The 27,262-nt window shown below is 35.3% G+C and overlaps 2 protein-coding genes across 4 annotated transcripts in view; one reads left to right on the top strand and one right to left on the bottom strand.

Annotated features, from left to right (window-relative positions):
• MNS1 (meiosis specific nuclear structural 1) overlaps positions 1 to 27,262 on the top strand; it is a 41,291-nt gene that overhangs the window by 10,149 nt on the left and 3,880 nt on the right. For both annotated transcript variants that reach the window (XM_006732974.3, XM_031027792.2), the window contains exons 3-8: positions 3,473 to 3,600; positions 12,995 to 13,097; positions 15,520 to 15,749; positions 16,547 to 16,763; positions 16,864 to 16,971; positions 22,781 to 23,038. In XM_006732974.3, coding sequence (XP_006733037.2) covers positions 3,473 to 3,600; positions 12,995 to 13,097; positions 15,520 to 15,749; positions 16,547 to 16,763; positions 16,864 to 16,971; positions 22,781 to 23,038 — 1,044 coding nt within the window. The remainder of the gene's footprint in view (positions 1 to 3,472; positions 3,601 to 12,994; positions 13,098 to 15,519; positions 15,750 to 16,546; positions 16,764 to 16,863; positions 16,972 to 22,780; positions 23,039 to 27,262) is intronic.
• TEX9 (testis expressed 9) overlaps positions 6,979 to 27,262 on the bottom strand; it is a 77,487-nt gene continuing 57,203 nt past the window's right edge. The window contains exon 13 of one of the 2 annotated variants that reach the window (XM_031027793.2): positions 6,979 to 7,658. The gene's annotated coding sequence lies outside the window, so the exon portion shown is untranslated. Of the gene's footprint in view, positions 7,659 to 23,031; positions 23,772 to 27,262 lie in introns of those variants that run through there. The other variant, XM_081831130.1, reaches the window with a different exon arrangement.

Below are 27,262 nucleotides of genomic sequence, written 5' to 3'. Positions count from 1 at the left end.
CTCCCACTCCCCCTGCTTGTGTTCCTGCTCTCGCTATCTCTCTGTCAAATAAATAAATAAAATCTTAAAAAAAAAATCATTTAGATAATTATCTAATGATTCATCTGCAATTATAAGAAATAATACAGAGAGACCTAATATACCCTGTACCTAATTTTTCCAAATGGCACATCTTGTAAAACTGTAGTATAATATCAGAAACAAGATATCAGCAATGATACAATCCACCCACCTTGTTCAGGTTTCCCTTTTACTTGTGCTCATTTGTGTGTGTTGCATGCATGTGTGTGTTTAGTTCTGTACAGTTTATCACGTGAGGTTTATATATCCAACACCACAGTCAAGATCCAGGGTAGTTCCTCGACCACAAGGATCCCTCATTTTCGTCCTTTCATAAACATCACCATCTCTTTTTTGGATACACCTATCTCATCCCAGACTCTGGCAACCACTAATATGTTCTCCATTTCTATAATTTTGTCATTTCAAGAATGTTATCTATACAACTCAACGTTAAAAGACAAAAAATTCTTTAATGGGTAAATGACTTCAATAGCCATTTCTCCAAAGAAGACATACAAACGAGCAATAAGCACAAAAAAAGATGCTCAACATCATTAGTCGTTAGGGAGATGCAAATCAAAATCACAGTTAGGTACCCCTTCGGAACTATGAAGATTGCTATATTTTTTTAAAAAAGGACATTAAGTGTTGACAAAGAAGTAGAGAACCTGGAAGTCTTGTACATTGCTGGTGGCTGTGGAAAACCATTGGGCCGTTCCTCAAAAAGTTAAATGTAATTGCTATATTACCCAGCAGTTTTTTTAAACATATACCCAAGACAACTGAAAACATGTTCACACAAGAACTTGTACATGAATATTCAAAGCAACGTTATTCATGATAGCCAGAAGTTGGTTGAACACAACGCAAGTGCCCATCAGCTGATACCTGGATAGACAAAATATGTTGTGTCTATACAGTGAATATCTTACAGTTATAAAAGGGAATGAATTGCTGCTACATGCTGCAACATGGATGAACCTTGAAAACATTACACTAAATGAAAGAAGCCAAACACAAAAAGGCTACATATTGTATGATTTCATTTAAATGAAATATCTAGAATAGCCAATCCATAGAGATAGAAAGTTAATTAGTGGTTGCCAGAGGCTAGGAGGTAAGTGGAATGGTGAGTGACTGCTAACAGGTATGGAGTTTTTCTGGGGGGTGATGAAACTATGCTGTAATGTTAAAAACTTACTTACACACAAAGACCTGCACATGGATGTTTATAGCAGCTTTATTCATAATTGCCAAAACTTGTAAGCTACTAAGATGTCCTTCAGTAGATGAATCGATCAATAATCTAGACTATAGAATATTCTGTGCTAAAAGAAATGAACTATCAAGCAATGAAAAGACATGGAGAAACCTTAACTGTGTATTACTAAGTGAAGCCAACCTGAAAAGGCTTCAGACTGCATGATTCCAACTATATAACCATCCTGGAAAAGGCAAAACTGTAGAGATCATAAAAAGATCAGAGGTTGTCAGGGATTTGGGGGAGGGAAGGATGAATAGGCAGAGCACAGAGGATTTTTAGGGCAGTAAAACTACTCTGTATGAGGACTCTAATGGTGGATACATGTTACACATTTCTCGTACCCATAGACTATCCATCACTAAGTTAACCCCAACGTAAACTATGTACTTTGGGTGATTGTATCAATGTAGGTTAGTTGATTGTAACAAATGTACCACTTGGTGGGGGATATTGATAGTGAGGTGGGGCAGTGCACGTGTGTGGGCAGCGGGTATATGGGAACTCTGTTAATTATGCTCAGTTTTGCTATGAACCCAAAACTGCTCCAAAATATAGTCTGTTCAGAAAAAGTCCTGCCACTAGATAGTGATTGTTGCACAACACTGTGAATATACTAAAAAATCACTGAGTTGTGAATTGTGAAAGGTGAATTTATGCTATGTGAATTAAAGCTCAATTTTAAAATAAAGAACATGTTCCAAGAACATTATATAAATGGGATCGAACAGTCTGTAACTTTTGGGGATTGTATTGTTTCACTCAGCTTAATTCCTAGGAATTCATCCAGGCTATTGCTAAGTGTCAGTACTTCATTCCCTTGTGTTGCTGAGTAGTAATCCATGGTATGGAGGTACCACAGTTTATCTGCTTATTCACCTGTTGAAGTATGTCTGTTTATTTCCAGTATTGGCTGTTTTGAATAAATCTGCTGTAAACATTTGGGTATAGGTTTTTAAATAAACATAACTTTTCATTTCTCTGGGCTAAATGCGTAAGAGTGCAGTTATCGAGTCGTATGGTAATTGCATGTTACCTTTAGGGGGAATGGGAGAGGGAGAAGCAGGCTTCCCGCTGAGCAGGGAGCCCGATGCGGGGCTTGATCCCAGGACCCCGGGGCCATGACCCGAGCTGAAGGCAGATGCTTAACCATCTGAGCCACCCAGGCGCCCCTGCATGTTACCTTTATAACAAACTACCGAACTGTTTTCCAGAGTGGTGCTACCATTTTACATTCCCACCCAGCAATATGTGAGAAATGCAGTTTCTCACCAACATTCGCTTTGCCACTATTTTTTATTTTAGCCATTCTAATAGGTTTGTAGTGATCTATCATTTTAATTTGCATTTCCTGATGGCTAGTGATGTTGAACATCTCATTTGCTTATTCATTCTAAATATAGAATTTAGTTAAGCCTCTAGATCTTTCTACCATTTTATAGGAGATAGAAAAGAGAAACAAGTTGAATGGTATCCTGGGAAACAGTCAAATTCAGAATGTTTTGGGACATTGTATAGTCCACATATACTAATTTCTACAACAAGTCAATGGTTTGAGGAAAGAAGTGTTTATATGGGATGACTGTTACGGAATGAAAGAGACATAAGAGAAATAATAGCTAGATGCAACATGTGGAACTTGTTTGGATTTTCATTTGAAAAAGCAAACAAAAGTATCATTGAGACAATTGGGAAAACCCGAAAATGGACAAGATATGAGACCATACTAAGGAATTACTGTTATTTAGACATGGTAATGGCATGGTTGTTACATAAGACAAAATTCTTTTCAGGTAGAGATCAATACTGAATTATTTATATGGTAATGATGTATCTAGGATATGTTTTAAAATAGTCGAGCAAAAAAGAACAGAAAAAAATGAAATTGGAGTGGAAGAGTAGAGAAAGAAGATTGGAAAAGTATGATAGCTATTGAAAGTGAATGATGGATAGCTGAGGGTATATTTTAATATTCTTCTTACTATTGATGTTTGAAATTTTCTGGGGTAAAATGTTTGGAAAAGTACTTATTGAAGTAGTAGTTTGTATTTTAAAATAAAACACAAATGTTTGTTGCTCTGAAGCTTTGATGAAAAATATCTGATTCTGGAGGACAAATAACTGAAGTTACTTTTAAAAAAAATTCAGGCAGAAGAAAACAAAAGATTGAGGGAACTCCAGCTTGAACAAGAAGAAAAATTGGCTATGGAATTGGCAAAACTAAAACATGAAAGTCTAAAGGATGAAAAGATGAGGCAACAAGTAAGAGAAAACAGGTATCTTGGTTTTTATAAATTTATTTTGTCTTTGCCTTTAAACTTTTATCTAATGCTTAGCACCTGAGAGTGAAATTTCTTTCTTTGTATCATTGCACTTAAGTTAATATTTTGTCTGGAAATACTTATTGCTTTAAATGCTATATATATTCATTTGGGAAAAGAAGTCGTGTTCAAAGAAGTAAAGTATTTAAGGTGAAAATAAATAGCAATTTCTTCTCTTTTTTTAAAATGACCTAAAAAATAGACTCATGAGGGGCGCCTGGGTGGCTCAGTCATCTAAGTATCTGACTTTGGCTCAGGTCATGATCTCGGGGTCCTAGGATATAGCCCCACTTTGGTCTCCCGGCTCAACAGGGAGTCTCTCTGCCCCTTCCCCACCCATGTACTCGCGTGCTCTCTCTCTTTCAAATAAAAAAATAAAATCTTAAAAAATATGACGCATGAATCCTACTCTTCAGTGAAACCTTAGGGGATACGTAATTTAATTTTCTACACTGACAAATTTCCTACAGTATTTCTGGAAAGTGGCTGGTCAGCTATGGCTCCATACCTCTAGTGATTGGGATAGAAACTTCTTTTTTCATTCAGCCCTAACTTTGAATAATCTTTTTCCCCCTGTTGTTTCAAAATTAATTTCCCTGTAACTTTCATGCATTTATCTCAGTTCTGCTATCTGATGAAAAACATTTAGTTCTTACTTAGAATATCCTTTCATTTATGAATCCCCTAAATGTTTTCTTCTATAAGTTAAATATCCTTCATTTGTTCCGTATATAATATGATTTCAAGCTCCTTCACCATCCTGGTTTTCTTCTGTAGATGTAATTTACATAATTATTGTTCTAAAATATTGCCCTCATAATTGTGTATGATGAATGTTCTAGGGTACTGCTTAATACTCCTAGTAGTGGGACTGTTAACCACGTTGTTCTAGAATATATTTCTTAATATTGCTTAAGATGGAATTGCTTTTTTGGACCAGGCATGCCACACTGTTGACTAAAACTCAGGGCTAACTAAATGCTCATCCTATAGTTATATAGTTTGAATATATTAGAAATTTACTTTGATAATTGTTACATATTATCTTAACTGAGCTGGACTTCCGTAGGATATTATATAACCCATGAGTGAGCTTCAGGGATTTTGAGCTTCATTAAATTATATTTATATGTTTGACAAATGTACCCATTGTATTTTTCTGGGTCCACAACTTTTATCAAATTCTTTAAGGGATTACTAATGCTTAAAGATTTAAAATTGCCACTAATGTCTTCATATTGTTCTAGTTGCAAACTATCTTTTTGGACATTAATTCTCCGGTCATTGTTAGCTATCCCTCATGGGTTTATGTTTATCTGGAGACGAAATAAATATTTCATCATGTATTTGTCTAATTCACTGATCTAAAAATTAAATAGAGGAACTTCCCACTTCTAGCAGTTTTTAGACAAGGTGATTCAAATAAATGCTCTCTCTGAGAACATAATATCTGGAGAAAGTATAAAAGATCTGAGAGAGGAAGGAAACCAGAATGGTGAGCTTGGCATTTGTAGCTACACTTCTTCTGGAGGTTCTGCTGATTCCAAAATGATGGCTGAGAGGCCAATAAGCATGTTGCAAGCTGTTCAACATTATTTTACAAGTTTTATGCGTAAGATTTGTACACTTTAGTTTATGTTTTACTTCAATAATACAGAATTCAATTAGATTTTATTTTTTTAATTTTTTTTTTTAAGATTTTATTTATTTATTTGACAGAGAGAGAGAGACAGCGAGAGAGGGAACACAAGCAGGGGGAGTGGGAGAGAGAGAAGCAGGCTTCCCGTGGATCAGGGAGCCCGATGCGGGGCTCGACCCCAGGACCCTGGGATCATGACCTGAGCCGAAGGCAGACGCTTAACGACTGAGCCACCCAGGTGCCCCTTCAATTAGATTTTATTAGATAGAAGCAGATGAAGAGATTATGTGCAAGCAGGTTAGTGGAAAATATCCAGAATAAAGCACAGAGAGACAAAAGGATAGAAAGATACAAAAGAAAACTTAAAAGAGATAAGGGCTATGATGGAAAGTTCTAACAAATGTATAATTTTAGTTCTGGTAGTAGAAATAAAAGAGGATGATGCAGAAGCATTATTTGAAAAGACGCTGGCCAAGAATTTCCAAACATGATAAAAGACATAAAGCCACAGGTTAAAACACAACAAACGATGAAAACTATATCTATGCTCACCCTAGTCAAACTTTTGAAAGCCAACAATAAAGAAAACCATGAAAATCACAAAAGTAGCCCCACAAAAGACTACTACCTTCAAAGGAGCAGCACTAAGAAGTATGACTGGATTTTGAAAGCCAGGAGTGAAAATGAGAAGACCATGGATTTAAAGGGCCATAATAAAATAATGGCCCATATAGAATTCTATACTTCGTGAAAATTTTCTTCAAACTTAAGGCAAAAGTTATTCAGTTGAGTACTTATTCAAATAGGGTATGCTGTTTCTCAGCAGTGTCAAAACTTCTAAGAGTTTTTCACTTTTTGCATAAGCCATGGTAGAATTTTGACTTACGCAGAAATGGACCATTATTCTGATCAGTGTTTTCATCTGCTAATTGACAGGTCTAAATTCAAGGAAATGTTTGCTGTGGTACTCAAAATATATCCTAAATTATTAAAATAAATCTATAGTAAGATTAAACTCTTTACATTTAAAAGAAATTAATTTTTAAAAACCAGGGTGAATTTGGAAAGCTCATTGAAATTTATTTTGAAAATAACTGAGTTTGAAAGTCATGAGATTGTTTTGTTATTTGATTTTTGAACACATGATTTTTTTTTTTTTTTTGCACTGCTTTAAAAAATTTTATTTCAATGCAACCGTAACAGACCAGAGTAGGTGTGAAACCCAAAGATGGGAGCACCATATCTTATCATTGCTTCCCCAGAAGCCGAAGCAAAGATACAGCACTGAGAACACATAGACTGATCTTTCCTATTTCTGAGACCACATGAGAAAAAGGCATTTTTCTAACTAAAGTCCGATCATAACATTTTTCATTTAAAGTCAGTGTCTCAAATTGCAACCTGCAGGTGAACCACAAAACTGCTATGATGCTTGTAAGCCTCGTATTTCTTAAGGACACGGGCCAAAATGTCCAATTTAAAGAAAGCGTGGTATTTCACAGATGTCATGAGACACTTGCTTAAACAGAAAGGAGAGCTTTAAAATGCAAATGATACTTTGTGAGATTTTTTTTTAAGCACTAAAAAGAAGGCTGAGGGAGGAAATTACAAAGATTATAGAACACATGATTTTTTAATCCAAGAAAATATTTAAAAGACAGTTTATCACTGCTTTTTTTTTTTAAAGATTTTATTTATTTATTTGACAGAGAGAGACATAGCGAGAGAGGGAACACAAGCAGGGGGAGCGGGAGAGGGAGAAGCAGGCTTCCCACTGAGCAGGGAGCCCGACGCGGGGCTCGATCCCGGGACCCTGGGACCATGACCCGAGCCGAAGGCAGATGCTTAACGACTGAGCCCTCCAGGCCCCCCAGTTTATCACTGCTTTTAACTTGAGATGGGACAGTTACTCCCTATTTTTAGAAGTCCTTTTTAAATTATAGCATGAATCAATTAATAATTACATGTGTGATTAGTAATTTTAATTACTTAAAATTATTAATTGTATAATTTTTATAATTACATAATTAGCAACTATACATATATTACATAGTTAACACATAGGTATATGAAAGCAAAAAGAATTACCTCATATGTAATTTGTATTTAAGTTCAGCAAAAACTAGCCCAAAGAAGAGATAAAAGATAGTCTTCCATTATTAAATACATAACCAGTTCCTTGCTGGTGCCAGTACAATTACAACAATCAAAGGTTTATAGCAACCAAGTGAATGCTGAATCAAGAAAAAGCAGCTTAGAAATGGTACCAAAATTTGTGGTATTTTTTTTTTTTTACTTGTCCTTGCTCCATCTCTTCCCAGCTCTGAGGCAGTCTTGAAGTAGTAGCCCATATTGTGAGTATCTATCCCTGGATCTAGAGAGAGCAGAGCAGATCTTAATTAGAAAATTATTGTATATTTATGTTTTAACCTACTTGGGAGCTACCTGAAGGATTGACACAAGATGCTCATCTCTGTTTCACTTAACTCCTAACTCACTCAGTCCAGAAAAGCAAATTATATCTCTGATAAGAATTTAAATCCAGAATATATTTAACAACAAAAGACAACCCAATTCAAAAATAAGCAAAGTATTAGAGATTTATTCAAAGAAGATAGACAGTAGGCAATAAGCACATGAGAAAAACACTCAACATCATTAGTCATTAGGGAAATTGCTAGGATAGCTATAATAAAAATAATGGAAAATAAATGTTAGTGAACATGGAAACAAATTGGAACCCTTAGACATTGCTGGTAGGAATGTAAAATGGTGCAAGCACTGTGGAAAACAGTTCGGCGGTTCTCAAAAAGTTATACAATTACCATATGATTTAGTAATTCCACCCCTTGGTAGATACCCACAAGGATTGAAAACTGAGACTTAATCAGGTATTTGTACACTAGTGTTTAATGCAGCATTATTCATTATTCATAATAGCCAAAAGGTGGAAACAATCCAAATGTCCATCAACAGATGAATAGATAAACTTTGGTGTGTGTGTGTGTGTGTGTGTGTGTGTGTGTATGTGTATATATATATATATAGTGGAATGTCATTCAGTTATGAAAAGGAATGAAGTTCTGATACATGCTACAATATGGTTGAACCTTGAAAACAATATGTTAAGTAAGCCAGACACAAGAGAATAAATACTGTGTAATTCCACTTATGTGAAATAACTAGTACAGGTAAATTTATAGAGACAAAAAGTAGTTAGAGGTTACCAGGTATTAGGGAAAGGGAGGAATGGGGAGTTATTACTTAAATGAGTACAACATTTCTGTTTAGAATTATGAAAAATTTCTGGAAATAGTGATAGATGGTTGTAGGACATTCTGAATGTAATTAACACCACTGAATTGTACACTTAAAATAGTTAAAAATGACAAATTTTTGTTTTATGTATTTTACCACAATAAAAAAGTTAAAGGATTAAAAAAACCCAAACTTACAGGTTTAGCTAAAGCTGTTACTCAAGAGTAATTTATAATCTGAAATGACTAATAGAAATGAAGGCTCCATCTGGATTTATTAGAAAATGAACAGCAAATTTCCATCTGGCATGATTACGAAAAGAATGTAGAAGAACAATAAGAGCAGAAACAAATACATTAGAATGTTAGCATAAAGTAGAATCAAAGCCAAGAATTGTGCCTTTAAAAAGGCTAATAAAATTGACAACCCCTGACAAGAATGATAAAGTATAAGAGAGAATGCATGAATAACCAATTTTAGGAATGGATGATAGTACATCACTATACATCATACAAATATTTGCTAGATGGTAGGATATTGTGAACAATTTGATACAAATAAATTTGGAAATTTAGATAAATTCGTAAATAGAACATTTTACCAAACTGACTGGCACAAGTAGTAACAGAAACCTATAACTTTATAATTAACCTTGTTCACAAAGAAACCTTCATGGCTAGTTGGTTGGTGAATTTTACCAAACACTCAAATAATAACACCAGTCTCACATAGGTTTGCAGAGTGGAAAAAGGGAACACTTCCCAGTTGATTTTAATAAGATCAGTACCTGAATAGGATAAAAAAATTATAGACTGTTTCTCTTGAATTTAGCTACTATAATTTGAAATTAGTATCAAAGCCAGTGGCATGTGAGAAAGATATTACATCTGACTAAATTTAACTTATCCTAGGAATACAAAGTTGGTTTAACTAGAAAATCAATAAATGTAATGCATCCCATTAACAGAATATAATAGATAAACTATATGAGAAGAAGCCAATTGATATAAATCAACATCACTCTAAGATTAAAAAAAAGGATTAGGAAATTAGGAATAAAATGGAGTTTACAGTAACATCATACTTAATGGCAAACGTTAAACACTTTATTAAGAAGACAGGGATGCTTGCTATAATACCTTGTACTAATCTTTGTATTGGACATACTAGCCAGTGCAATAATGCAAGAAAAGTAAATGAAAGGTGTTAGGATTGGCAGTAAAGAAATAAAACTTTAATTATTCCCAGATGATATGATTGTGTATGTAGAAAATCCAAAAGAATCTATGTATAAATTTATAAGTTCAGCAGTGTTGTTGGATGTGAAGTCAATATGCATTAACTGTATTTCTGTAAATTAGCAACAATTAGAGAATGAAATTTTTAAAATAATTTGTACAAGAGCATAAAAAATACATACCTAATGAAAGAGCTATAAAACCTCAACACTGAAAGAAAACAAAAATAAACCATTATTAATAGTTTTTAAAAACAGAAATAATTGGAAGGATATACCATGTTTATTGAAGACTCAGTATTGTGAACATGTCAGTACTCTCCAAACTGATTTATAAATTCAGTATAATCCTAATCAGAATCTCAGCCATTATTGTTTATTGTGACACTTGACAAGCTGATTCTAAAATGTATATGGAAATGCAAAGTACCAAGAATGGCTAAGATGATCTTTAAGAAGACCAAAATTGGAGACTTATTCTCTAGGATATGAAAAATTATTATAAAGCTACAATAATTATGATAGTGTGGTTTTAGCACAGAATAAATAAATGGGTCAATGGAATAGAATGGAGCAGATCTTCTCACCCAGAAAATTTAAACCCTAATGGCCTAAGGCATCTGTTATCTGTAATGAGTTAACTGACCTTCTATCAGTCTAAAACAATACCAACTATATGCTATGAGAAAATTAAAATATAGGTTCTCAGTCTTCTGTGGGGCTTAATTCTCTTATGGAACCCCAGTTGAGGAAGGATGGGATATATTCAAAAACAGATCCATGCATAGATGCACACCTCAACTTCATGACACTGCAGGGCACTGTGACTGGCCTGGTGCTGCAGAACATTCAGAAATGGACAGTTTTATAAAATGGTACTGGATCAATTCAATAGCCATATGTACAAAAATGAGCTTGATTTTCATCTCACACTACACACAGAAATCAATTCTTGAATGACTGTAGTCTAAAAGTCAATGGTGAAACAAAGTTTTGAGAGACTAATATAAGAAAATACCTTTATGTGTGTGCAGTAGGCAACATTTCTTAAAACAGGACACAGAAGTCATTGACAATGAAGAAAAAGATTGGTGAATTAGAATACTTCTCTTCATCTAAAGAAACCACGGTGGGAGTGAGTACAGACTGGAATGAAATATTTCCAATGCATATAAGCAACAAAAGACTTGTATCAAGAATATATAAAGAACTTTTATGCAACAATAAGAAGTAGACAATTTAGTCTAAAAATGGGCAAAAAAATATTGAACAAAAACTTCACAGAAGATGTAGAAAGGACTCAAACATATGAAAAGGTCTCAGTTTCATTTTAATAATAGGGAAACAAATTAAAACCCCAGTGATAGATTACACACCGCAAGAGTGGTTAAATTGAAAAAGAATGACAAGACCACAGAGTGCTGCTGGGATGTGTAGCGGTGTAAGCGCTCTGAGTGCAAAGCTGTGCAAAGCACTGGAAAGGTGGCATTTTCTCTTCTACATTTGAACACAGCCTACCTGTGACTCAGAAATTTCACTCCTAGGTATATAGCCAATAGAAATGTGTGTACTTGTCCTTCAAATGAAGGTCATTTATTTGCATGTTAGTTATTTGGAATTTGATGCACTTTTTTTTGGAGAGGTGATATATATTGTGATTGGGTTCATACATTGGTTTACAAATATTAATACCTAACTCTTAACAAAAACCCTTGTAAATATATTGCAGCCTATCAGAGTAAAATATATAGACTAACTTAGAAACTTAATCCTCATTTATTATTTTTATGAAAGAAAGCAATCTTGTGTCATATACATTTACATCTACAACAGGAAGGGCAAGAAGGACACATCGCAACACCAAGAATAGCTCTCCTCTTACCCATGATGACTGTCTCTTTGGAGGTATAGGGTACTTGTAAGTTGTTTATAATTAGGTGAGTGCCTCTGTTCTAGTAAGAATTAAGATGTGTTCGGGGCACCTGGGTGGCGCAGTTGGTTAAGCATCCGACTCAGCTCAGGTCGTGATCTCCGGGTTGTGAGCTCAAGCCCTGCATTGGGCTCCAGGCTCAGTGCAGAGTCTGCTTCAGACTCTCCCTCTACTCCCCACCTCCCCCACACTCTCTCTCTCTAAAATAAATAATCTTAAAAAAAAGAATTTGTGCATCCAAGTAACATCTAAGGACCCTTCCAACTCAGAATTCTCATATTCAGAATTCTGGCACATTAAAATGAAAAGTTGTATATGGCATTTTGTTTTCCACTATAGCTAGGGAAGGGATAGATTCAAAAGCAGTTTAGAGATTATCTGAGGGCAATCCTCATTTTTAACAGATAAGCAAACAAGCCCAGAAAAGTGAAGCAAACTTGCCCATGGTCATTCCTCTTCATCATCATCATCAAAAAATAGTTACCATTCATAGAGTGTTTACTATGTAACAGGTACTTTTCTAAGCTTTTTATAGGCATTTACTAATTCCCATAGCTAACCCTTCTACAGATCACAAAACCGAGGTATAAAATTTAAGTTACTCGCTTTAAACCACTCCACTCTAGTTCTTTTAGCTCGATAGCATTGGTAGCTGGACAGAAGTTTTAACCAATATTGATAAACCATCTTCTCTTTGAGTCATACTCTGGCAAAAAGGTTTTTAGTGATGATTATTGGAAATAAAAGGGTTGTTTTGTCTGGAAAATTAATTATAATGCCTCATTTCATATGCATTCTGATTTTTCTTTGTGTGAAGGGAGGAAAGGATATTGTTTTCAAGGTATTTAATAATATCACAAACCTGTACCTCTGAAACAATATATTATATGTTTAAAAAAAAAAAAAAAAAGAAATCAGGAAGGGAAGAATGAAGGGGGGAAAATCGGAGGGGGAGACGAACCATGAGAGACTATGGACTCTGAGAAACAAACAGGGTTCTAGAGGGGAGGGGGTGGGGAGGACGGGTTAGCCTGGTGATGGGTATTAAAGAAGGCATGTACTGCATGGAGCACTGGGTGTTATACGCAAACAATGAATCATGGAACACTACATCAAAAACTAATGATGTATAATGTCTGGTGATTAACGTAACATAATAAAAAAAATACCAAAAAAAAATATCTTTTACATTTAGAAAAAAGTTCTTTTAAATTTCAGATATAGACCTTTAAAATAGTAAGAAATATGGTCCTCAATTTTAAATTTCTGTCTTTTTTTTAAACAGTATTGAGCTCAGAGAATTGGAGAAGAAATTAAAAGCAGCTTACATGAATAAAGAAAGGGCAGCTCAGATTGCAGAGAAGGATGCCATTAAATACGAACAAATGGTAATCATGTTTATGTTTTCTATATTTTTAGCTTCATTTAGAAAACCAAAAATAGACCAATTTTGTGAAAATTGTCACATACTATAAAGAATTTACACTGCTAGGTTTCTTAAATACTTTTATACTTTTCAGATCCTTAAGGCACAGGAACTCATAGATTATTTAATAGTGAGCCTTGTTTAACTTAATATTAGAGCCTTTTGGAGACACAGAGAATGAGGTTGCTGTTTAGAATGAATAGCTATACTCAGTAAGTCTAAGCATTCCTTGTGGTCTCTTACTGATTATTCTTTGGCAAATCAATACAGTACAAGTTGTTAGTGTGATCAATAATATTTTAGAATGTTATTAAATTTTGTACTTGTTAAATGTTTTAAAAATTAAAATATTTTATAATTTTAGGTAGGAAACTTGCCTGTTTTTTAAGTAGCTACCTCTTTTCTCCTGTTTCTATTTTTATCCCCTTTTCTAACTCCTGACCTAACTGCCAAGTTCAGGGCAAGAGTTAATCTTGGGCAAAGGAGTTTCAGACACATTTACCAGTGATGGTATACAGTAAATGTAGAATTGGGTTTATTGAGTTAACACTTCAAACCATTATACCATCACTTGAGCCCTCATGGTCCCGTGGAAAGGCTAGATGTAGATGAAAAGGTCTGACTGCAATATTACATGGTCTTGTAAGTTCTTTTCTCTTGTTTCTCTATTATTATGTAGAGCATTTTGGTGGTAGAATTTCCTCTTTCCTAGATCCCTTTCAAAGATGTCATACAGCTGTTAAAGGGAAGAGGTAGAAGTAAATGTTCTGGCTTTTAAAGTTGGTCTGAATATATTACAGGTTAAAAAGAAAAAAGCAAGTTGCAGAAAAATCAAGTTGGAGAGTAATACATATCACAGACCATTTTTATTTTTTAAACCTTTATGTGTACATCAACCTATGTGTAGATATCAACATACGTTCACACACACACATACAGTTAGAGAAATAATATCAAAATACTTAACCAGCGCAGTGTGATAGAGGCATCTAATACGATGAGATGCTGGCCCTAGCGATCTGTGTATGCGTGTGTGTTAGTATAGGAAAAGTCTGGAGCATTGCACAGCCAGCTACTGACTGGGATTGCCTTTGCTGAGATGGGTTGTAGCAGAGAATGAGGAGACTTCATTTCCTAAGCCATGTAGTTCTTTTCTAAGCTTGCAAAAATAAAGTAGAACATAAACAATGTACTCTTTGGCTAGTAGCTTGCAGTTTTAGGTTTCTCAAAGCAATTGTACATTTTAATCTGACTCCTTAAAGAATTGCCGCTATTTTCTAAATAAAATTGGTCCATAAAAATTAAACTCAAATAGTCCTAGATCTTGACTAGGTGTCGAGATATCTAGGTGCCAGTTTGGGCTCTGTCTTTCTGAGCTTTAGCCTTATCTGTGAAATGAAAATATTGTATTTCTATGTGTACAGCAATGTATACAAAGATGTTTTTATCATTTCACATTTTTTTAAAGAACCTAGTACAGCATGTGATAAGAAAATAGAAGCAGAGAAAGAGTTTTGGTCAAGTCATATTAATATTGTATGTGGTAAAGGCTTCAATTAGATCAGGAATGGCATTCAGCATTCATATTTTAATCTGTTTCTTCTTGTCTATTTGATGCTGTTAACCATTCTAGTGTTTGAATTGTGATCATAATGGTAAAAGGTAATAAAAATTGCCTCAATATATTTAATTTACAACTTATTTGGTTAATGATTTCAAAATGCTCAAAACAAATAAGGGGTTTAACCTAGTTAAGAAGCAAGATTGTCTCTAACTCAGAGGGAATGGTCTTGAATGAGTGAATTAAAAGCCACAGAAAACAGACACAGTGGTATATATGACTCTTTTAAGTTAAAGTGATTATAAAGGGCATTTAATAAAAGAGAAATGACAGACTTCAAAGGCCAGTGGCAAGAAACAAAGTTTAGGCTGGGAGAAACATAAGAGTTGCTCAGAGCTGTTTAATAGTAGACCTATCTGAAAAAGAGTACCATCCTTGCTGTAAATGGCAGCTGATACACAGTGGAGCTAAGAATTGCCTGTATCAACTTTTAAATAAAAGAAAAAGAGGACTGCTGCTTTTTAAACATAGTATTAATAAAGTACTTCTAATTTTATTTGCTGTTTTTCAAATGTGGAGTTATCAGTTATCCTTATCCTGTATTTCCTTGAGACCTACTTGAAGGAATGGGAAAGCCTCTTTAGGGTTTGACTCATCATTCAAACCCTTCAGGTGACAGTAACTTTCCTTAGCTTTTTATCTTGACAGATGAAAATATTTTATGCAATAGGCTGTATAATATTCCATTACATCTGTTTTGAAATATTCTATTATACTGTGCTCACATTTGAAAACGGAAAGATGAATTTTGTTTTAATAACAGAAACGTGATGCTGAAATAGCTAAAACCATGATGGAAGAACATGAGAGAGCAATAAAGGAAGAAAGTGCTGCAGAAGACAAACGGAATAAAGTAAAAGCACAGTATTACCTTGACTTAGAGAAACAACTTGAAGAACAAGAAAAGAAAAAGCAGGAAGCGTATGAGCAGTTACTAAAAGAGAAACTCATGATTGATGAAATTGTTAGGAAAATCTATGAAGAAGATCAATTGTAAGTTTATCCCAGCTTCTTTACATGCCTAAACATTGAGATTCGATTTATCTTAAGCTTGTTTTGAAGACGTAAAGCAACTGAACAGTGCCTAGTACATAGTAAGTCCTCAATAAATGTTACAATCATATAAACTGAGATCAACTCCTGTTTATCTTTGTAAGCATGATAATTACCTGATAACAAATGCTTATTAAGTAACAGAATGATTAAACCTTTGTTTTGTTAAATATTCCCGTATGGTGTCAGAGGACTTGTATTCTGATCATTTATTTGCTAGACAGCTAAAGTGGAGAGTGCTGCTAGGCTTATGTAAACAGATTGTTGGCCTTTCTGAGGTGAGATGCATAAAACTTCATTAACAGTTTAGAGGAGAGGTATAAGTAGTATTTTACTCAGAATATTCATACCTGTCATTTATATTTAGCGGCACATAGTGGATACTCAAAATGTTTGTGGTATTAATGAATGAATAAACTATAAGTAGAAAAGCTGTGGGGTGCCTGGGTGGCTCTGTCAGTTAAGCATCCGACTCTTGATTTTGGCTCGGGTCATGATCTCAGCGTTGTGAGATCGAGCCCCATGTCAAGCTTCACGCTCAGTGGGGAGTCTGCTTGAGATTCTCCTTCTCCCTCTGTCCCTCCCCCTCCTTGTGCTCCCTCACTCTCTCTCTCTTAAATAAAGAAAGAAATAAAAAGAAAAGCTGTTTTGCCCACATTATTATCAACTGAAGGAAATGACACATTTTTCAATATTATTTCTGTTACTATAAAATGACACTCACTATTGCTTTTTAGGGAAAGACAACAAAAGTTAGAAAAAATGAATGTAACTCGAAGGTATATAGAAGAGTTTCAGAAAGAGCAGGCTCTCTGGAGAAAGAAGAAACGTGAGGAGATGGAAGAAGAAAATAGAAAAATCATCGAATTCACCAACATGCAGCAACAAAGAGAAGAAGATCGGATGGCAAAAGTTCAAGAAAATGAGGAAAAAAAGCTACAACTTCAGAACATGGTATTAAAATAACCACTTCTTTAACATTAGAGAAATTCTGAAATAATTGTTATTGAATTTGTTTCCTATTAATGTTTGTGTTTCTTTAAAAATTTAATAGCTGACTCAGAAATTGGAAGAAATGCTACAGCAACGTGAAGATTTGGAACAAGTGCGACAAGAATTATACCAGGAAGAACAAGCTGAAATACATAAGATGAAGCTAAAAGTAAGTTTTCGAAATGGAAAGAATGATTAACATAGAGAAGAATATCATTTTGAGATGAAGCAGGAGAAAAATGGTAGATCTAAACCCAACCATATTGATAATTACATTATGTATAAATACTAAAATTAGGGGTGCCTGGGTGGCTCAGTCGGTTAAGTGTCTGCCTTTGGCTCAGGTCATGATCCCAGGGTCCTGGGATTGAGTCCCGCATCCAGCTCCCTGCTCGGTGGAGAGCCTGCTTCTCCCCCTCCCTCTGCCCCTGCCCTGCTTGTGCTCTCTCTCCCTCTCTCTAAGTAAATAAAAGCTTTTAAAACAAAACAAAAACCCACTAAGAAGAAAAATTTTCAGGCTGGATAAAAAAAGCTAGACCTAGGCAGCAGTTAACAAACAGCATAAAAGGCGTGATTCAACTGTCTTATCTATAAGAAACACAATTTAAAGGAAGACATATAGTTTAAAAACAAAAGGATGGAGAGAGATATACTAAACACTAATCAAAAGCAAGTTAGGGTGGAAATCATGATGCTAATAAGGGTAAATTCATCTAGAGGATATAACAGCCCTAAAGGTGGATGAACCTAAATAAAGCTTCAAAATGGATGAAATAAAACTGAAAGGAGAAAGAGACAAATCTGTAATTATAGTTGAGAATTTCAGTATTCCTTCTCAACAGAATATAGTGTTGAATAATATATCCTGACCTCAAGTCAGGATGACTTGCCAGTTTTCTAATTGGGTTGCTTATTCATTTATTGTAGAGTTTTGAGAGTTCTTTATGTATTCTTTTGTCAGGTCTTTTGTCAGGTGTGTAGGTTTACATATATTTTCTCTTAGTCTGTAGCTCGTCTTTTCATCTTCTTAACAGGGTCTTTCTCCAAGCAAATGTTTTCAGTTTCTGTGAGGTCCAGTTTACCAATTTCAATTTTTATAGATTATAATTTGACATCAATTCTAGGAAGTTTTTGCCTAAATCCTGAAGAATTTTTTTTTCTAAAACCTTTTTACTTTTACATTTATATCTGTGATCTGCTTTTGGTTTTTCAAGTTCACCGACTTTTAATATCAGCTTTCTTGAAGTATAATTGACATATAAAATTATAAGATATTTAGAGTATACATTATGGTGATTTATGTCTACCTTGGGAAATGATTCTCTCCATCTAGTTAATTAACATCTATCACCTCACATATTTATCTTTTTGATGAGAGCATTTAAGTTCTACTCTTAGCAAATTTCAGTTATACAATATAGTATTATTAACTATAGTCATTATGTTTTACATTAGATCCTCAGACCTTACTCATCCATAGCTGAACTTTGTACCCTTTTACCAACCTCTTCCGATTTCCCCTGCCCTCCAGCTTATTATTTCTGTCTTATTATATACAAAAATTAAATGAATGAGACAAAAAAACTGAAACTACAAAATTTCTAGAAGAAAACATAGCAGAAAGACTTTATGACCTTGAGAAGGGTGAAGATTTTTTAGTAGGCTAATAAAGGCATGATCCATAAAGGAAAAAGTTAGAAATTAGGTTTCATCAAAACTAATAACTTCCTAACACTTAGGAAAATGTAAATGTAAGCCACAGTCTGGGAAACAGTATTCCCTACATGTATTTTTTTTTTTTTAATTTTATTATGTTATGTTAATCACCGTACATTACATCATTAGTTTTTGATGTAGTGTTCCATGATTCATTGTTTGTGTGTAACACCCAGTGCTCCATGCAGTACGTGCCCTCCTTAATACCAATCATCGGGCTAACCCATCTCCCACCCCCCTCCCCTCTAGAACCCTCAGTTTGTTTCTCAGTACATCATTAGTTTTTGATGTAGTATTCCATGACTCATTGTTTGCATATAACACCCAGTGCTCCATTCAATACGTGCCCTCTTTAATACCCATTCCCTACATGTATCTTACAAAAACTTTTTATTCAGAATATAGAAAGAATGCTTATAACTCAATAATAGGATATAAAGAACCCAGTTTTTTTTCATGAACAAGAAGTCTAAACAAACATTTCATAAAACAAATATATGAATAGCCAATATACAATAAATTGTTAGCTATTAGTATTATTTTCAATATTTTTCAGCTGTATCAAAACAGATCATTTTAGATAATACTGTTTTATCAGTGAGGAGGAAACAGATACCATAGTATTGATATGCAATATACAATTGCATGTATATTCTTAATGATTAACTGCATATAAGAATGTAAAATATGTACATTTCTTTTTAAAAACAACTTAATGTAATCAATTTATATATATCTAATATCAAATTACCCAAAAAAGTTAAGAATAAAATGATGGATGAAGGCATAACAGGTATATATGAACAAATGAAGCAGACAGGCAAGGTCATCATCCCATAAGTAGAACATCAAATGAATCCCAGATATTACAGATGATAGGTATAATTAATAATGAAGGTTTTACAGAATAAACATTTAATTTTCTATGAAACATTGCATTGAAGTATGTAACTTTAAAAGCTATTAAATCTCCAAAGAAAATTTACCAGAATAACACAAGGGGAAATTGTGTTTAACACCACTATATTTTCATCTTTTAACTGAAAATCTAAAAATACTCTTTTCAATTATTGGTTGAAGAGGAAATCTGCAGGTAATTAAGAGGATGAGATTACTACATATCAAAATCTTATCAGATTTATAAAACTGATCTCTGAGGCAATTAATTATTAAACAAGAAACACTGGTAAAACTTACCTAGGCAGCCAATTCAGTAACTTAGATAACAATACAAATTCAAGTATGAGGCAAGAATATGGAAGGAAATCATAAAGTTACAAGTGGAAATTTTCTACAAGTCAGGAAAACACATTAGCATTAATTAATCCAATTACTTAGTATTGGGGGGCAAAGCTTATACTCTGCAAAAACATACTAAAAGAGAAAAGCAAAACCAAAACGAGAAGGACTAAAGGGTCTATAAATGAAAAAGATTAGAAAATAGTGAAAGGTGGGGTGCCTGGGTGGCGCAGTCAGTTGAGTGTCTGACTCTTGGTTTCAGCTCATGGGATCTCAGGATTGTGAGATCGTGAGATGGAGCCCCACACTGGGCTTCATGCGTAGTGTGGAGTCTGCTGAAGATTCTCTCTCCCTCTCTCTCTGCCCTCCCCCCTCCACTCTAAAATAAATAAATCTTTTTAAACAAATAGTGAAAGCGTCATTCAACTGTATACTCCTAAAATGGGAAAAATATTCATGGCACAATCTTCTGCATTAAAAATATAGTGATTTCAAAAAATGTGGAAAAAGCAGGCAAAATAAGATCACTAAGGATATATCCTATATGCGAAGCTTTTCGTGGCCTGCCTCATACCCTTTTAGCCCCACATTTGATTTCAGTGATAGCTGTGGAGAACGCTTGTGGGGGCTTACACTGACTCTGCTGACAGCTTCCTCAAGTGTGGTGGTGGGGGGGGGGCTGGGAGTTAACACCCTCTGGGGCATCCCTCAACCAACAGGGGACAGAAATTAAGGGCTGAATGCTTCTTCCTGTCAGCCTTTGGGACAGACTTGAAAGGTGCTCCACGCATTCCTCACAAGGTCCTGGCAGGATTAAGCCACAGCTGCCCACATAGTAACCAGGTCAGTGATGCCCCCATATGTTGGCTTTTCTTCCTTCCCTATTTTTCTCTGCTTGTCCCTCACTGCTGCTTCCTGAGTTCTTCTCCCATAAATATGTATACACAAATATTTGTCCAAGGCTCTGCTTTCAGAGGAGAACCCAGACCAAGATACCTCTAAAAGTTTACAGGCTCAGAGTTAGTTTTATAACAAATTATTTCAAACCTTCAGTGAATAGCTATTTCTTTTTTTTTTTTTTTTTTAAAGAGTTTATTTATTTGACAGAGAGCAGGAGAGACAGCGAGAGAGAGCACAAGCAGGGGGAGCAGCAGAAGCAGAGGGAGAAGCAGACTCCCCGCTGAGCAGGGAGCCCGATGTGGGGCTCGCTCCCAGGACCCTGGGATCATGACCTGAGCCAAAGGCAGACGCTTAACGACTGAGCCACCCAGGCACCCCTGAATAGCTATTTCTTAAACCACAATGTGGGTTGTAAAATTATGTAGTCCCTATTACATATATATATAAAATCCTGATCCAGACAGATCAAAAGTTCAGGAATATTTTTCTAGTAGAAAAAAAATAATGAACTGTGTTTTGTTTTGTTTTGCTAACACTTCCCTGATTTTTAGCCAGATGTCTTTACCACTGATTGGATCAAACTAAAATTTGTATGGGAGATGGATGCCAGGAGATGTCAACAGTTCATTTGGTTCAATGTGTGTTTTCTCTGTGCAAGGTATTATGATAAGCTCTGGAGGAATTCTAAGCTGAGACCATATCTGCCTTCATTGAGCCTTCTGACTTGTATATCTTACATGGCAGATGAACGAACACAAACTATAATATCATAAAAACACCGTGGCCAGCATCCCAAAGTAAAATAATAGATATGATATATAAAATAATAAAAAAATATGCCCTGTAAGAATTTATTCTTAAGTGAGGAGATAAGGCATGGCCATATGAAATAAAATTAAATGTTGGGAAAATTCAATGGTATCAAAGGTCCAAAAGACAGATATGTAGGAATTAGAGTGATTAGAAAAGGCTTTCTGGAGATGGAATTTGAACTCATTAGATAGAGTTAAGTGAGGAAAAAGGGGTTGAATATTCAAGATAATGAAAAGGTTACTATAACTGATATTCCAGATTGACTCACTTAAAACCCACTCCTATCCTTTTTGTCTTACTTTATTATAAAGACTATAAAGTTGAAACCACATTTCTCTTCTTCTAGCCAGAATTATGCACAGGACCTAAGTTATCTCCCAAGTTATCCCTCCACCTCAAGGTGTGAAGATAGAAGTGGGCAAAGTGAGGTTGCAGTCACACGTAGAAGACTGGATCATGGGGTGTAGTTTTGGTAGAGTTATTATCATGGAATTTGAGCCATTACCAAAAATAGATGGTAACCAAGATGGCAGCTGGTTCCCTGGCCCTCTTGGAGGTTCTCTATGCCTCCTGCTGGCCTGTGGTAAATCCCTTATAGTTTGTATTACCTATAAAAGCCCTGCCCATACAGCTGTTGTTAAGGCAGTATTTTGAATGCCCTGAGGATACGGCTTACCTCCTGGAAATTGTGTTAGAATTAGGCATGGCTGGTTACAGTTGAGAAGGAATTAAAATTTACATCAGTCCTAATCGGATAGACAATAAAGCAAAGTAGTAAAGGTGTGCAAGGTATTGCACAAAAAATGTAAACATTTTTCAATTATGTTTGAAATTTTTTATTAATGAAATATTAGGAAAATTAAAGCTTGTAGGAAAAGACTTTAACTGCGCCAAGTAAATTTGAATTTTCCCAAGAAACTTGTGATTGTCATTTCTAGATTATTATTCTGAAAAATATTTACCAGTGATTTGAACCACAGTTTCAGGTAAGATTCTAGAATGATCCTAGGGGGTACAAATTTCACAGACCACAGATTTAATAACTTCAGGTGTGCAAAAAAGTTTTTATATCAGCTCCTTCCAAAATATATACAAATTAAAATTTAAAAATAAAAGAAGGCAATCTAGAGGTAACAGGTCCTTTATCCCAACGAGTCTTAAAAGGATGGGGAAAAGTGTCATCTTGAAAAGGCTTAATTCTTCAGTTTTATTTCATCTTGTAACACTGCACTCAAGCAAATTCTATCCACCCTTTCTTTAGGAATCTGCTGTAAAGTTACTGAATTAATGTTATATGGATTGTTGTTTAGGAAGAAGCAGAAGAGAAATTGAGAAAGCAAAAGGAGTTGAAGCAAAATTTTATAGAACAAATGGCCCTGAAGGAATTAGTACTCCAGGCTGCAAAAGAGGAAGAGGAGACCTTTAGAAAGGCAATGCTAGCTAAGCTTGCTGAGGATGATCGGATAGAACTGATGAATACTCAGAAACAAAGAATGAAGCAACTAGAACACAGGAGGGCTGTGGAAAAACTCATTGAAGAGCGTCGCAACCAGTTCCTTGCAGACAAAGTAAGAAAAAGTGTTCTTTTTTGTTATTGTCACTGAACCAACAATCAGCTGCTCATCTGTTTCTCCACTAAACATTTAACTGAGACCCTTGTATGTGCCAGATGCTGTTAGATATCTGTTTACTAATTATATGGTGTAGATATTTTTTGACCAATCATTTATTAATGCATCTAGAATATATTTATTGATGCTTTCTATGTGCTACACACTGGTTGGCTGGTGTTGAGAACATAAATACAACTAAGTCCACAATATCTATGAGTTTATGGTCTTGGTTAAAGAAAATATATAAAAGCAATCATTATAAAGACAGGCCAAGTACATGTGATAAGAATCACAAAGGTACGGGCATCTTGGTGTGGTAGAGAGGACACAGGTCACGAATGCACTGGGTGCTATTTTAAGGAAAGTGACTTTATCCAGAGGTACCCACTGAAGAATTAGGTAAGCCACACAGTAAGTTCTGCCCTTGGAAAGATGACTTGAGGAGGGGTACTGGGGGGAGACATGAGGGGAGTAAGACAGGAGACTGGGAGACCAGTTGGGACGTTACCATGGTAAGTCTGTGATAGGTGGGGAAAGGCTGTGCAGATGGAGAAGGCGCCATCTGAGATACGAGGGAGATAGACTCAATGGCGCTTGGTGGCCAATTAGGTCCAGAGCGGGGAGAGGATTATGGCTGCTGCTTCTGCTAAATAATACTGTTGCTCAGCTTCAGTGAGGGGGTAAGGTCCTAGCGAAAACAAAGAGAAGTAGATTTCAAGGGGGGAGATAATTCCATCTTGTCCGCATTGATTCTGAGGCCCCAGGGGGAGATTTCTTAGTTGGCAATGTAGATTTCAGAGTTGGAGAGGGAACTAGGTTTGTGCCTTTGGACACATTGATTTCTCTATTTTATGTTTCATTCATAAACCTGAAATAATACTTAGATAATCTGCCTCACTAGTTCGTTGAGCTTTGAGAACCAAATAAGATAATATATAAGTGGTTTGTAAACATAAACAGCTCTAAATATGAAGAGTACAGATTAGGCATATGGTACATATTTTTAATTAATAGAAGTGGTAGCGATAACAATGAACATTTACTGAGCGTTTACATGTGTCATTCGCTATTCTAAGCTCATTACAAGCAAAGTGGTAACTTTAAACTTTCAACCTATGAGTTAGGTACTGTTCTACCGCTATTTTAAGGATGTGGAAACTGAGGCATAGAGAGATGATATATATATTGCTCAAGGTTTCACAGCAAGTGGCAGAGTGGGGATTAATAAATTAACTGTTGTAATGAAGACCTTTTTCTGTATGGGTGGACAGGAAGAAATCTTGAGATATTCTTATAATCAACAGATACTGACCTGCTAGGCATTCTGCTGAGTGTTGGTGACGGAACCAAAATAAATAAAAGTTAATTCTGGTAGCTTCTAGGGTAGTGCAAAAAATAGGTCCCAAAAGACTCGATTATATATAAAATTATACTAAGAATACATTTCTTAAATGTACAATGTAAACATTTATAGAATTTGGTAGTTGTAATTTACTAGTTGTGCAATACAGTTGACCCATGAACAGCACAGGGCTTAGGGGTGCTGACCCCTCCCCCAGTCAGAAATCCACATTTAACTTTTGACTCCCCCAAAACTTTAACTAATAGCCTACTGAGGACCAGAAGCCTTACTGATAACATAAAGATTCAATTAGCACTTATTTTATATATGTATCACATCCTGCATTCTTACAGTAAGCTAGAGAAAACATTTTTAAGAAAATCATGAGAAAATACATTTATAGTACTGTATTTATTGAAAAAAAAATTACGGGTACAGGGACCTGTGCAGTTCAAACCTGTGTTGTTCACTGGTCAACTGTACATTTATGGTGGAACCATGTGGGTTTACCTGGAAATACATAAAAGATGAATAAAAGCAGGCGGCTTTTCTAAGTTGGCAACATATGGAATTACCACAATGAGAAATTTGAATGATAGGCAAAGGAGTTTAGATATGATACAATAGGAAATTAGTGATCATAACATGGTCTTTAGCAAGAGGAGAAGGTAGTAATTCAAGAAAGAGGTGATGAGGACCTGGAATAGGTTCACAGAGCAGTGGAAGAAGCAAGAAAGGGAAGAGTTTTAATATTTTGAAAGGAAGAGGAGACTGGTATGACTTTTTTGGACCATGTAGGGTAGAGTGGAGGAAGGAGTCAAAATAACTCCAAGGTTTCAAATATGAGAAACTCAAAGAATACCAAGTGCTGTTATGTTTTGAGGTGGAACAAAAAGATACAATTACTTCAGTTTTAATCATGGTGGGTTTGAAAGAGAAATGCAAATTGAAAATATCCTGAAGGCAGTTGACCCAGAGGAGCAAAACTTAGGTCAGATTTTCCTAGAAATACATATCTGGCATTAAGTAGCACAGAGAGAGAGGTTCAAGCTAAGATGATTCCTCCAAAGAATATATTATGAGAAACAGTAAGGGGGCCAATCAAGTCTTGGTGAACATTCTTATTTGGGAGTAGGAGGAGGAGGAAAAAAACAATGACAAGACCAAGAGATGGTTAGAAAGGCAAAAGAATCTGGATGGTATATCACAGAAAACCAAGAGAGATCAGCTCTGTCTTTTGCCTGCTCCATGAGGTGTTGGGATACTTTGGTTCTCCTCTATGCTTACTTAACTTCATGCCATAGTTCTGTTGCCATACTTCCAGATGTCTAAATGACATAGTTGGAAATCTTGTAGGTGGCCTTAGAATTTAGGTTTCCAAAAGTGAACATTCCAGACAAACCTTTTCCAATTTCTGTAGCCTGACTCTTGGTTAAAGACAACATATTCAGTCGGTCACCCATGTCTATGACCTTGGAATCATTCTTGGATTTTTACCCATTCCGATCTAGTAATTTTTAGTCAGCCACCAAATTCTATTGACTTCACCTCAGCAATAAGTCTTAAATCCAGTTTCTTTTCTTCATAACTTAGTTCAGACATTTAATATCATTCCTGCGGACTACTGAAATGGTCATCTACTTTTCTCCAGTCCATCTGCGACTAGTTACTATGGGTTTAAAAAAACTCATTATGTCTTCCTCCTGCTTAAACTTAAGTGGATTGCGGCATTAATTCCCAATTCCTTAGCTTTGATATAAACCAATCATGATTTACTCTAACCTTTAAAAGGGTTAACCTATAAACACCTAGCATTTTGCCTAGCAAATGGAAAATAATGTTTGTTGATTCACTGAGGGTGATCAACACTGTCAAATGAGCAGAGCAGTCAAGGAGGATGAAAATTAGAAGGCTTTTGAAACTGATCAGAAGGCTTTGAATACTCATTGCCTAGAAAGAGGTAGAAACAGTGACGAACCATCCCATCTCACGGCTTACAGAGCTAATTAGAAAGCTCCTAGAAAAGTTAGCAAGACAACTGAAAATGGAAATCAGATAAAACTACCTAAAGCCTAGATACTTCAAACAATTTGTCTTAATTTTCTCTAATGTAAATATTCCTAGTATGAAGCTCTGTGCTTCAAGTGTCCGTGAGATTGGTCACGTCCCAAGGGCAAGGGTAGCTTTTTATGATCATGGAAAATATTAATCCATTCCTTTCTAATCCTATAAGGCTGTACTGCTTTTTTAGATTTTAGAGATATTCCTAAAATAGTATCTACAATTCTGTCTAGCTCTAAAAAATTCGTATGGTTAGTCAGACAAAAATCTGAAACTCCCCAGGAAATAGTTTCCTACTACCAGCTATGCACTTTGTCCTAAATGGACAACTGATTTCAGACTTTTCTAAACTCTTTATCCTAATGTACTATAAAAATGTTTATTAGGATATTTAATGTGTTTACCACATCCTAAGAAGAGAAATCTTGTATTCTACCCAAATTAGAGACTGTACATCATTGGACAAAAATCTAACAAGTGAGCTTTCCTCACATCATAGAACTTTCTTGCATCTCCTTTTTGTAAGAAACAGATCAGTTAGGATTAGGTTTGGCTATAGGTACAGAGTACCAAATTAATAGTGGCTTAGTAGATAGGGGGAGTTTATTCTTCCACATAAAAGTCTAAAGATAGATAGGCAATTCAGGGCTGGATGGAGGCTTTTTCAGTCTTCAGGAACCAGGTTCAGCCTAGCTTTTCACTGTGGCTTCTACAGAGTAAAGTCTTTATCTTCATGGTCTAAGTTGGATCTTCACCCTTCATGTTTCAAGCGGCAG

This window comes from Leptonychotes weddellii, chromosome 9, assembly GCF_054177405.1.
Source record: "Leptonychotes weddellii isolate Sample4059 chromosome 9, ASM5417740v2, whole genome shotgun sequence".
Lineage (NCBI taxonomy): Eukaryota > Metazoa > Chordata > Mammalia > Carnivora > Phocidae > Leptonychotes > Leptonychotes weddellii.
This window is presented reverse-complemented; position numbering and strand designations above follow the sequence as displayed.